Here is a 13085-nt window from a genome sequence, read left to right as displayed (position 1 = left end):
TCCGACGGCCCTCCCTCTCTGTCTTTCCATTACTTGATGTTCATTCAAATGTCTCAGTAAATTAGTATTTCAATTTGATAATGATTAAAGCCTCTTTGTTTGAATATGGACTCATTTGCAATGATTACAGATCTTGCAGGTGCTTCCATGGGTTAAAGAGAAGTAGCAGTTTCAGGGAGAGATGAAGGGCCAGCGGAGTGACCAAATTCGTAATAATATCTTCATGTCTAACACATACAACGTGATTGAAAGACTTGCTACTATGGGTTTGATGCTTGCAGGACTGGGCAAGTTGCTATGCACCTGATTAACAAATTGAAATGGGATTTGGGTCTTCTTCACGGTATTGTTTGTTGAAGAAAGGAGCTTGCTTGGCACAATTGCGGAGAAGGGCAATGATGGGATGTGATCTAATTGCAAAAATACAGAAACAGAGGAATGAAATAAGAGGATGGGGGCGTTAGCCATGGGAGGCAATGCGACAGCACGACAGTGAGATTGAGGGCGAGCGATTGTTGTTAGAACATTTTCGCTTCTATATCTTTTAATATTTTTAATTTAAAGGGTAAAATCGGAGTTTCAAATACAGCTGGAACAAAAAGTTTATTTTCTTACAAAAATAATACACATGGCAATTTTTGAATGGAAGTATCACCAGCTGACGTGATAATACAGTACTATTCTATAATTTCTCCTCTAATTTAGCGAGGTTAAAAAGTGGTTCGCAATATAGTGCCCTCGCTAGATTGGACACACAAGTCCGTGTTGGCGTGACTTGTGAATATTGACTTACTTTCTTTACACACCAAGAATTCCTATTATAATTGTAATTGATTTACTTTAATTCATAATTTCCTACTGCAAATAGATTTGGGAATTTATTATTTACTTGCCCATTCAGGTTTCGTTGTATTATAAATATGACCTCCTACAAGGAGAAGAATACACAGAAAATTCCCACAAACAAATATTCTCTCATAGTTTTCATATTTTAGCATGGTATAAGAGCCTGGTTACTAATCCTTGAGATTCTTTGACAAATTGAGAGTCGTTGGCGTTCCTCATTCCTAACCCATCATGGGTCTTCACCTTGCTGTAAATCCCTGTTTCTCCTTTCCTTAATAATCAACATATATTTCTTCTGCCTTAGCCATAACCGCACCTTTCTACAAGTTTACCCTTGTCTTTGTCCTTGCTGTGTTTATGTTGAGTCATTACCCTTCTTTTTCTCTACCTATGCCTGCTGCTGCTTTTTTTTCTCTTACTTTTAATCTCTCTATGAGCTTGCTTTCTGTTAAAATCATATTGAGCCCGTGTTAGTTTCAGTCTCTTGCTTAGCTTCAGTCTCTTGTGCTCACAGTCGAGCTTCTCTTTTAAATGTATACCATATGGGCAACACGCCCCTTGGCCATTGATGGCCTGATCTCTTTCCTCCGTAAGCCTCATCACCGGTCACCGAGCCATCTCAAACCTCCGCAAGCCTCGTCACCGCTCGCCGAGCCTTCTCTTAGTTGGCTTTTGTCTCTCTGTTTATTTGGGTGTTACTTTCTCCAAATCTTGACTCTCATACATCGTCGGATTTGAGGGAGAGTGACACTGCTACTCATCTATTCCATTGCAATTCACTTACCTATCTATCATGGCTGATTTTCCATGCTTGTTTCTCAAGTACCATTGATCATATGGCTCTATCGACCCCTTCTCTTCAGGGGGAGAGTGAGAGGGAGAGTGAAGAGAAGTTGGCTATGTTGTTGTTGCAGCCTTATCTACTGCCATACTCACAGGGTTTCTGTGTTCTGCCTTACCTATTGCTGTGTTCACAGGGTTTCTGTGTTTTGCCTTATCTGCTGCCGTGCTCACAGGGTTTCTGTGTTTTGCCTTAGCTATTGCCGTGCTCACAGGGTTTCTGTGTTCTGCCTTATCTACAGCCGTGCTCACAGGGTTTCTATCTTCTGCTATGTGCCTTATTTTTTAGGGTTTGCTCTTGTGTTTCAGTTGCAAACTTTGCTTTAGGATTTTGGTTCCTTATTTCATTGGAATTTTGGTTACTTACCAATTATATTTTGTCCTATTGTAATAGAGATTATTTTATTTAGTGTTATGGGGGTTGATGATTTTTTTCAACCCTCATGGAGGTAGCACCACCGACTCATTCTCTCATTCTCCACCAACCATCGTTGAGTTGAGTGCCCAGATGGCTCCGCTCCTACAGATGCAGACTTTGACCCCGAACCCGATCCAAAATCAGGATCCTCTTTTGACGACCCCGACCCCGACTATGACGACGACCCTGACCCAGACTCCGAAGACGACCCCGACCCTGACCCCGACTCCGAAGACTACCCCGACCCCCACTCCGATGATGACCCCAACCCTGAATTTGTCTCTGATTCAGACCCTGATCCCGATTTCGACTCCGACTCCAGCCTCGACTCAGGCTCAGATTCCGATCTCAATTCCTACTCAACCTGTATCCTATGTATCTTCCGCTGCACAGATTATGACTTCTCGACACATGGACCAGATTGCTCATTTTGTGAAATCCGAGGATCAATTGGCGGATATTTTGACAAAGGCAATTTCCAGTAAAGCATTCCACAATTCACTAGATCAGTTGGGCATTGGCGACATCTATGCACCAACGTGAGGGGGAGTGTTGGCGTGACTAGTGGATATTGACTTACTTTCCTTACACACCAAGAACTCCTATTATAATTGTAATTGATTTACTTTAATTCTTGATTACCTACTGCAAATAGATTAGGAATTTATTATTTACTTGCCCATTCATGTTTCGTTGTATTATAAATATGACCTCCTACAAGGAGAAGAATACTCAGAAAATTCCCACAAACAAATATTCTCTCATAGTTTTCATATTTTAGCACGAACTAAACCCGTTTTTTTCTTCTTCTTAACCTGGAATTGGATTTTCTTGATTTGTGTTTTCAGTCAATCATATTCACTGAAGTCACATCCTTGGCTTGAATCAAAACCCCCTACCACAATCAACCTATCAGACCACCACCATGAGTTTACCTAATTTCTGCAACCAAACAAACCCAAATCCTGTCTGGACAAAATCGAAGAGGACGTGTGTGGAAAACGCATTTTCTGAATTTGCCTAAGGCTTTCTCAATTGAATAAAAAGAAGTCAAAGGGGGGGAAGAAGAATTGAGGAAAAGGGGGATGTGGAGGTGGGTTCCGATAGGAATGAGAGAGAGAATCAGGGAGGTTTGTGATTAAAGAAATAAACTAGACAGAAAAAAAGGATGTGAAAGTGAGTTGCGACGGGGGAGAGAGAGAAAGAGGGAGGTTATTGAATAAAGAAAATAAATAGAGAGAAAAAAAAAAAAGATAAACAGAATGGGGAGGTTGGGTTTCTGATTAAAGAAAAAGAAAATAGAGACTAAAAAAAAAGAGATAAAAAGAATGAGGAGGTTGGGTTGGGTTTGAATCTGATGATTTTTAATTTTTGTTTAACATAATTTTAGCCTTTAAAAATATCAGAATTTAGTTTTTTTTTTTTAATATTATTGTTTTAAATCTAATTATTACAATAATTATTTTTTAGACCGACACTGCACCAAACATAGGTCACTATTTTTACAATCCAGCTTCTTAGTTCGATGCAGCACCAAACATAGGTCAGTACTTTATTCAGCTTAGGCCAATCTTGGCTAATCCAAGACAGTCCCAGGATTTAGTCCAGTCCATTACAGTCCGCCGTACCAAACGACTATATATATATATATATGGAAGACTTTGGAAAAACCCAAAGGAGAGAGAAATTTGTTAAAAGAAGCCAAAATGGACAAAATTGCCCTTATTTATTTTTGAATTTCCTAAGAAATCCCTTACATTTGTATGTCTTTGATTTGAAAGTTGAGAGGTTTTTATGTCTTTTTTGAAAAAACTTTGGCTTTTTCCAAAAGTAAAAGTTTTACTCTATATTATATAGAGTAGCTAAGTCGGCAACTTGCTTTGGAAAAGTCGGTTGCTCATGCAATTGACTTTTCCAAAGTCATTTTCAGCCACAATTTTTCTCCTTATTCTAGATTTCTCTAGTTATAGTACATGGATATTTCTAGTGATTTTAACTTGTCTACTTTCTCTCAAATCACATTGCATTTTCTCCTTATTCTAGATTTCCCTCATTGCATTTTCTATATCCAATCACATTGTAAATTCAGGATTTTACAATTGAACCTATAAGATAGCTCAACCAAGTAGACCAAAAATTAGATAGTTCAAACGAATACTGCAATGAAACTATCAACAGCCTGAGGAATTCTTCCATGAACTGATCGCAACTTTTAGATAGAGTGGCATCAACATATGTTTCGGTCAAAATGAAATCAAGAGTTATCTTCGTAAATGAGTGCATGCACACAATTTAAAGACATCTTCACATTTGAATGGAAATTAATAAAATTTATTGGGTTAAAGACATGACCCTTGGGTTAAAGACATCTTCATATGGGGGGGTGACAACTCTTCAAACCAAAGGATGCATTGTTTGGGGTGACAACTCTTCAGACCAATGGATGAATTGTTTGCCTTTTCATATTGGGATACCTTTTGAAAAGGGTATGTCATCGTCTATAAATAGAGCAATCCTTCTGCAGTTTTATTCATTTAATTTAATTCTCCACAAACAGACTTTCATATATAGAGATCATTAGAGTTTTCATAAAGAGAGGTTCCTGCATAATTTGGTTCAAAGTTCCTTGTGAATTGCAGTGCTTCTTTCATAAGGAGGGGAATCATTGTATCCTGGGAGGCGAATGTTAGTGAACCATAAGCACTAGTATGGGGCGTAATTCATCTTAAGATTAGAGTATTCGACACTTGCCTCGACTCAATTATTCAGGTTCTTCTAATCCATATTATGTTGTTTTTTATTGTGTATGTTTATAAGCATGCATTAATTTTTTAAGCATGAATTGAATGATTATTTATAATTTTTCTGTGTAAAATATAGCAATTATACCCATTTTTTCCAACAATCTTAAGACGAATTAATTATGGTGTAGTTGCTATATTTTAAGTGTAACATAAACTTAGTTTTTACTTAAACTCGTGGGAACAATTGCTGTATGTTTATGTTAAATATTTCCTTGAGTTTGGGTTTCCTTTGAGAAGAGAAAACGAAAGATAGTATCTTTCCTTGAATACCCGTAGTCAGGGAAGCCAACAAATGTGTTTGAGTTTTAACATTGAATTTTATTTTCAATTACTTAACCTAAAATGTTTACATGCATTAAAATGAAATGCAAAACGGTTTGCATATGTAGTATGCACCTGTGTATGGAATACATGTATATTGGCATCACTGATTTTGAATCTGATGCATATAACAATTTCAGTGCATCGTTGACTTAAGATTAAATTAGTTGCTTATATCGAATGCCTAGTTTAATTTCAACTCCATCTTCTTTTTTTTTTTTGGTGAACTGGGGGGGAAAACCCCAAACACAAAACAAACTAGCCAACACAAATCAAGCGGGGTCTAGACACCCCTAACAAATCATCCACCAAAGAAGACTCAACCCAAATTGGGGCCTCATAAAAAATGCAGATACCAAAATCTAAGTTATAACTCCAAGCAGTCAGTTGATCGGCCGGCCTGACAGTTTATCGCTTAGTACAGCTTCGGACCTTTAAGCCGTTCTAATTGTCTGAAAGGCTAAAGTGGGCATATGAGTGACTTTAAAATGAGTGCACACATTTCTAGGAGCCGGGGGCAGGGTGTTTAATTTAATTCTTTTATTGAGCAGTTTATTAATTTATTATCCTTGGTTAATCAGGCACCAGAGGCCCGATCGACCCACAGAAGGGACCTTCAAATGGTCCAGCTAGCTCGGACCAGCAGTGAGTGGACTTTTCTTTTCTAAACAGTTTTTATAATTAAATTTCATTATTTGATCTTGAATAAGTATATTTGCATGTTTTCCAAGCTCGAATGATATCGTAAACTATCTTTATTTTTATATTGCGTAGTGGAACATGTTAAAATTATATGAACAGTAGACTTGAGATTTATATAACAGAAATAGCAGTAGCATTGAGATTACAGTTATTTGTCAGACTTTCCTATAGTAAATTAGTTAAGACATCCGTGTACCCGCTTTTTATTTGGTGATTACCCTTAGATGGACCGATGTCTACGGGCATCCAGTCTGTTTACAGTTCTGTTAGTGCACTTGACATCGTCTCACGAGTTTCGGGGACGCTCGGACCGTGAGTGTCAGGATTTGAGGCTCGGCAAACTTGGTGTCCCGAGACCTGCCAGGATTTGCAGCTCGGCTGACTCTGTGGCCCCGAGATCTACCAGGATTGCGAATCAGGCTGACTACGGTCCCCTGAATCCTGCCAGAGCGGCTCGAGTCGACTTGGTGTCATCGAGACCTGTCGGCAGATCAGGCTGACCATAGTCCCCTGAATCCTGCCAATTTGCGGCTCGGATAGACTATGTAACGCCGAGACCTACCAGGGGATTTGACGGATTTACAAGGGTACAATTAGGTGGTAGTTTTAAAAGGAATTTGAGTACCTTTATACAACTATTGCTTTCAGTTATTTTATATCAGTTTCCTCGATATTTTTGCATGTTTTATATCTAAATATATTTGTTCAGTTATACGAGTGTATTTATAAATATATTTATCCGTGTTTATTTGAATACCTCGTGTTAAAAGATAGTCGAACCATAGATTTACATCCCTATTTAATTTTAAACGGGGGTTATTATGTTATAAATTGTTTTTGAGAACATTATTTTTGTCCACTCACACCTTCAAACTTGTTTTTTGCCCCCAGGGCGTAGAAGTGCGAAGAAATCCACTCCGGGCCATTCTCTCAGCTTCCGCACCACCACAAGATGTAGGATTTCGTTGTAAATTTCTTAAAAGTCTTGTAAATATTTAGAAATTTGCTCTGATATCTAGTTGAAACTGAGAACCAGAGTTGAGACCTGTTTATTTGAGTTATTCTGGCAGTTGGTGTGGAATTATTTGTTTGATTGACAGGTGGAAGATTTTGGGTTTAGACAAAATACAGGGGAGACTCTGCCGAATTTTCGGCAGGAGTTTAAGGGAAATTTTAAAAGTAATTGTAACGAGAAGGGTAAAAATGTCATTTGTGCCCAACATTCGTCAGGTATCGGACACACACAGGACTTGGCTCGAATTCCAAAGTGGAATTTGGATCGGGTCCTATCACTTATACTATAGAACTATTATCTCATTCTTTAAGGATAAAGTAAAAGTTTTCTACTTCTTAGGCATATGAAAAAATGATTAACAGATTGCTTAATACCTTCCACAATTATGTGAAAATTGTGGGGGTGACATACATGAAGGAAATTTGGAATTCTATTTCCTGATAGAGAAAATGGAAGTTTTCTAGATTAGTTCATAAGCACCACATTTTTGTGGAGAGAGGCTTTGATGTTCACAAGAGTTTAAATTTCTCTTATACAAGGTATGAGAAGGTTAGAGACCTTCCTATAAGTACCACAAATGTGGGGGTGTCTAACTGAGTATTAGAAGGTTACTCAGTTGGCACAATTATTAAGTCTTAACAAAATAAATGAAACGCTCAACGTAGTACAACTACTCTTGAATGGAATTTATTTCCATACATGAAATTATGATGGCAATATATTACAGAAATAGTCAACCTACTGGATCCAATATTTAAAGGTCAGACTAGAGAGTTAGATGATCATCGAGGGGAATGGGAGTGTAAGCTTAAATATTTAAAGTCTCCATAGTGGATACCTAATCTAGCTGAATAGAGATCCCAAGATCTAGGTTCAAAAGGGACAACCAAATTATGGATGACTAAGTAGTAGCACTGCCGAGATTAGGGGTGGGCATAAAAACCGATAAACCGATCAAACCGACCGAACCAAACCAAACCAAACCGAAAAAGGGAGTTTTTTGACTGAACTGAAAAAGTCAACTGTAGACCTAAACCGAACCGAAGGTTCACGGTTCGGCTTTCGGTTCCAAAATTTTCAGAACCGGTGGACCTGAACCGAACCGGACAATATTTAAATATATATCTACGTTACACGTGGCGTCGTTTGATTGGCCAAAAAATAGTTGCATGTGAGACATGTTGTAGCGTATCCCTCAGATTTTATTTTTTTCTTTTCCTTCCGTATCCCTCTCTCGCACGAGACAGATCGGCTGTGCCTGTGGCTGCTCAAATCTTCAATCCAGAGCTGCACCTCTGCTGCGGTTGTGCCTGTGGCTGTTGCGGCTGTGCCTGTGGCTGCTGCGACAGCATCTGTGCCGCTTCTTCATCGATCTCACGATCTCCCGCCCAGGCCTAGGTATCATCCCTTCTCTCTCTCTCTCTCTCTCTCTCTCTCTCTCTCAAGTCGACCTCAGCCTAAGTTTATGATCTGGGTTCTTCTCCCAAAAGTTTGATTACAAACCCTTGGCTGTCTGAGCACTCTTAATCTGCTTTCTCTTATCTTCCAATCTGTAGTTTTGAAAAGTGCTTTGTTCCAAAGTCACCCATATAATCTTTTTGACTTTCTAGCAAAACCCATAAAAATTTTCTCAAATTTATTGGCTTTTTTTTTTTTGCTGTAAAATTGTTCTTGTTTGGTAGGGTTTATATGGCAGTATGGAGCTTATAATTGTATACATTCAGGGAAAAACAAGGAAGTACTTGCGATATGTGAGAGCAGCAGGTCCCCTCACAGCTGTTCTTTCGGGCACAACTTTTGTAAAAATATTTAATCCATCTTCCATATCTTTGGTGAGTGTGATGTATATTAGATTCACTTTAATTGGCAGTTATTCAATCTAACAGTGTAGTGATTACAGTATACTTTTCTCATGTTCTGTTTATGCTTGCTTTAGTAATAGATTATATATGGAATGTTCTATTTTTGTCGTACATTCTGTCAGCCATAAGTCTGCTGTTGTGCACCTGTCTAAAATCTTAGCCTGTGAACACTCATGAACCTGTCATCCAGGATATTTGAGAAGAAAAAAAGAAGAAGAATTTCCTAGTTAGTTATTCATTCTCTATTAGATTCACTACATATCGTTCTCTAATAGTTAAAATAACCAATGTAGAGTTTTGCAAGCTTTGTTATGCCATCTGTTTGAAAATTGGGATGGTAAAGAGAGCATGGTGAGCTTGCCAATTTGGAATGCAGGCCTGTTACATAGAATGATAGAGTTTCCTAAATAGTCACAATCTAATGTGGTGCCTGTTTTAAAATTGAATAAGTATCAATGTAGGAGACAGAAAACATCCTATTTAGTTATGTTGCTATTTTTCCTGTTGTATGATTCCTTCTGTTTTCATGTAATGTCTCTTTTCTCATAGAAGAATTCGACAGAACTTTAAGTTAGTAGTAGGTTACTAAAGGATCTTGACTGTTGTTTAGGTAGGAGATATACCTCAGGGCCTACCAAGCTTTTCTATTCCTAGAGCTTTTGGATATGCTACATCTTTGATCCCCACCGCACTTCTCATTACTGGTGTAGCTATTTTGGTAAGATGAGCTCCATAGAACCTTTTACTTGTAGCTTTGCTTTCTCTGTTTAAATGATCATATCTATCAGTACTGTGATAATTCATTTGTATCTCTAGGAATCTGTGGGCATTGCAAAAGCATTAGCAGCAAAGAATGGGTATGAGCTGGACTCAAATCAAGAGGTATGTTTTTGGAAAAATTGGTAGGGCATGTGCTCAAAACCGTAGCTCTTGTTTATCAATAAAAACAAAAATACAAGTTTAAGTAAGAACTTTGTGATTAAAGCTTAACTGCTTGCTGCATGCTTATCCGTTTGTCTTTGTATTACTATTGCTTCTTGATACATGATTCTTGGTGAATTTGATTAAGTCATTTGGTTGCAAGCAAGGAAACTGTACCCTATAATCTAATGAATCTTTTTTTGTTTTAACCAGTTGTTCGGTCTTGGTGTGGCCAATATTTTTGGTTCATTTTTTTCAGCATATCCAACAACAGGTGTGATGCCTATGAGGTTCTAAGAGCTGCAGGCAGAATTTTCATATATATTATATTTTTGATATATTTTATACTTTTTGGAGTCGTGCAGGTTCTTTTTCTAGGTCAGCTGTGAATCATGAAAGTGGAGCTAAATCTGGCTTATCTGGACTTGTTATGGGAGTCTTGATGGGCTGCGCTCTCCTATTTATGACACCACTGTTTGAATATATACCGCAGGTTTAGTTCCATCTTATTGCATTTGCCTTTTCATTTAGGAATATAATCTTGTGAAGCTCATGATTGATGGCTTTTGCTGCTCCTCGTCATTAGAATATGTCGTTTGTTATCCTTCTTGCTCATTACATTCTATTAGAAATTTATTCATGGGGCTGTTTGCTAGTTGCAAAAATTTGAAAACATAAGGTGGCATCTTTGCTATTATGTCAAATGATGTGTTTACTTGTTTTATCACTGTTATCATCCCAATTTGATGTCCTAACTATGGGATTTGTTCTTTATGTAATTGGATAAGGTCTCAAATTGTCTCCTAGGATGGTTGAGGCTTTGATTTGCTCTCAAAATTGGATAAGGTCCGAAGATATATCTTCATTGCAATATGTGCCAAGCATTGAAGAGATGGAGTTCTATGAATCAATTGAAATGGGTAATATTTTCATTTCTATAAGTATATTTGAATTTGATTATTTGATTATTTTTATGTGTTCTAACTCAAATTGGTTTGATTTATTTTATTATATTTTGTAGAAATGGGGAGTAAACCATCCACTACAAATTTGAATAAGACTCTCCCTTCTTAGTGTGATGAAGATATGTTGGAAGGTATTTTTCTTGCATCCTATTTTAATTATGATTTGTTGATGGTGAAACTTTGTGTTAATTCTTTTAATTGTTGTGTAGGTTGCTTTGTTAAGGTTTTGGAAGAATGGATGAAGCAGATTTTTTGCAAGGATGCTATCTTTATGTGTATTTTTGTGATGGGTTGTAATCTTTAATTTCATAAGTTTAATTTGGATTGCTTGCTTTATTTGTGTATTATTTTTTTGTCATGGTTTGTAAGAGATTATATTTCCTTTCCTTGCATGGTTGGTTGAATGTGTGAACGTGATATTCATTTAGTTGTTTAGAAACTTAGATTGGAATGATGGATTTTTATAGGTTGAATTTGCATAATTTCAGGTTTTGAAAGAAAAGTAAAAAGTGATTTGGGCTTGTTCATAAGAATTTATTAGGTTTTGGCCATTTGACAACAAAAAATTGATTTTGGTTGAAAGTAAATTTGATTTGGGCTTTTTTAAACTGAAATTAAATCTGATTTGGGCTTTTTTGGCTGAAAGTAAAAATAATTTGGGCTTTTGAAAATGGTAAAATTGGGCTCAAGCCCAAACCGATCACAACTCGACCCGACCCGAGAATCGAAGTTCATTTACATCTCGGGTTAATTTCGGGTTTTACCCTCGACCTGACCCAACCTGAGAACCGAGCTTGCCTTTGGTTTGGCCTACGGGTCGGCCAAAACTTGACCCGACTCGAACCGTGTCCAGGCCTAGCCGAGATTACATCTCCTACCCATGTCCTATGATGAAACAGTGCTGCCTGTAGCTTGTTTTAGGGTAATCTTTGATTTTAATGATTCCTATAGCTTGGAAATTCGGGTGGGGTAGTGCAGGATACTCTTAATAGAAAGTCACCTATGTGAATATGAAGTAAGGCCGTTTCTATGAGAATTTTTTAAGGCTTGAATTCTCTAAAACTCTCATGAATACCAAGAATCGCTCAGGGCCAAAATGAGCACAACCGATTAAACCAGATATGTTTAGAAGGGTGTTGTGTGAGTGCTATTGTCTGGGTTTACACAAGCAGCTGAACAGTTCAAGACATCACGTTCACTGATTAGCCAAGTAAATCCGATAGTATTTCATTATGGAAGGTTCAAGGCCAAAAGCTACCTATCCATATGCAGTATTCTTCTAATAGGGACTCTCTCTAGTGTCTTCATTTTTTGTTTGCATGTTGTTGAGTCAATTTCCATTCATGTGGGGGATTGTTGGAAATTTAATATTAACTAATATTAATTTTCCTATTTGAATAGAAATTAATAAAATTCATTGGGTTAAAGACATGACCATTGGGTTAAAGACATCTTCACATGGGGGGTGACAACTCTTCAAACCAAGGGATGCATTGTTTGCCTTTTCAGATTGGGATACCTTTTTGGAAAGGGTATTTCATCATCTATAAATAGAGCAATCCTCCTGCAGTTTTATTCATTCAATTTAATTCTCTACATACAGACTTTCATATATAGAGAGCATTAGAGTTTTCATAAAGAGAGGTTCCTGCATAATTTGGTTCAAAGTTCCTTGTGAATTGCAGTGCTTCTTTCATAAGGAGGGGAGTCGTTATATCCTGGGAGGCGAACGCTAGTGAACCATAAGCACCAGTGTGAGGTGTAAATCGTCTTAAGGTCAGAGTATCCAACACTTGCCTCGACTCAATTATTCAGGTTCTTCTAATCCATATTATGTGATTTTTTATTGTGTATGTTTGTAAGCATGCATTAATTTTTTAAGCATGAGTTGAATGATTATTTATAATTTTTCGGTGTAAAATATGGCATTTATACCCATTTTTTCCAACAGGCCAAATATGTAATATCTATGTATTGTTACGTTTCCTTTATGTGTAATAAAGTTATATCATAGGTATGTTATCATCTGCCTACCGGATCCCAGAAATGTAGAGATGGACACAACCAAAAGAGTTTGGCTTTCGGGATTTGTTGATTCAGGAAAAAAAAAAAATTCCTTTCCATAATCTATAATTAATCATTTGAATAAGAATTGCTTGACAGTTTAGATCCTTGTAATAAAGAGAAAAAATTTATACATAGCATAGCAGAGATGACCTAGCAGAGCTTGTTGATTCTCCTCTTCTTTAGGACTAAGAAACAGCAATTATATCTAGTTCCAATTATCTAATTATTGTCTGCAATATGTTATAATGAGTGTTAGTATGAAATTGTAATGTCATTTCATAGACTCTAGTATAGGTCGGGAATTAGTGTGTGATTATTGTTTAC

General features: G+C 37.2%; 1 protein-coding gene across 3 annotated transcripts; it reads left to right on the top strand.

Moving 5' to 3' along the window:
* The first annotated feature begins 8199 nt into the window (after positions 1-8199).
* On the top strand, positions 8200-11137 carry LOC117620612 (probable sulfate transporter 4.2). 3 transcript variants are annotated; one of them, XR_004584824.1, is made up of 8 exons: positions 8629-8778; positions 9419-9526; positions 9625-9690; positions 9943-10003; positions 10095-10222; positions 10518-10649; positions 10751-10825; positions 10904-11137. XR_004584824.1 is itself a non-coding variant. In XM_034350733.1 (6 exons), the coding sequence occupies exons 1-6, from the start codon at positions 8644-8646 to the stop codon at positions 10934-10936; spliced, it is 531 nt and encodes a 176-aa protein (XP_034206624.1). In that variant the 5' UTR covers positions 8629-8643; the 3' UTR covers positions 10937-11121. The 3 variants fall into 3 exon arrangements, 1 of the variants encoding a protein (XP_034206624.1); XR_004584825.1 differs by lacking the exons at positions 8629-8778; positions 9943-10003; positions 10095-10222 and adding an exon at positions 8200-8344; XM_034350733.1 differs by lacking the exons at positions 10518-10649; positions 10751-10825 and having other exon boundaries at positions 10904-11121.
* The last annotated feature ends 1948 nt before the right edge of the window (positions 11138-13085 follow it).

Source organism: Prunus dulcis, chromosome 3 (genome assembly GCF_902201215.1).
Source record: "Prunus dulcis chromosome 3, ALMONDv2, whole genome shotgun sequence".
In the NCBI taxonomy this organism is placed as follows: Eukaryota; Viridiplantae; Streptophyta; class Magnoliopsida; order Rosales; family Rosaceae; genus Prunus; species Prunus dulcis.
This window is presented reverse-complemented; position numbering and strand designations above follow the sequence as displayed.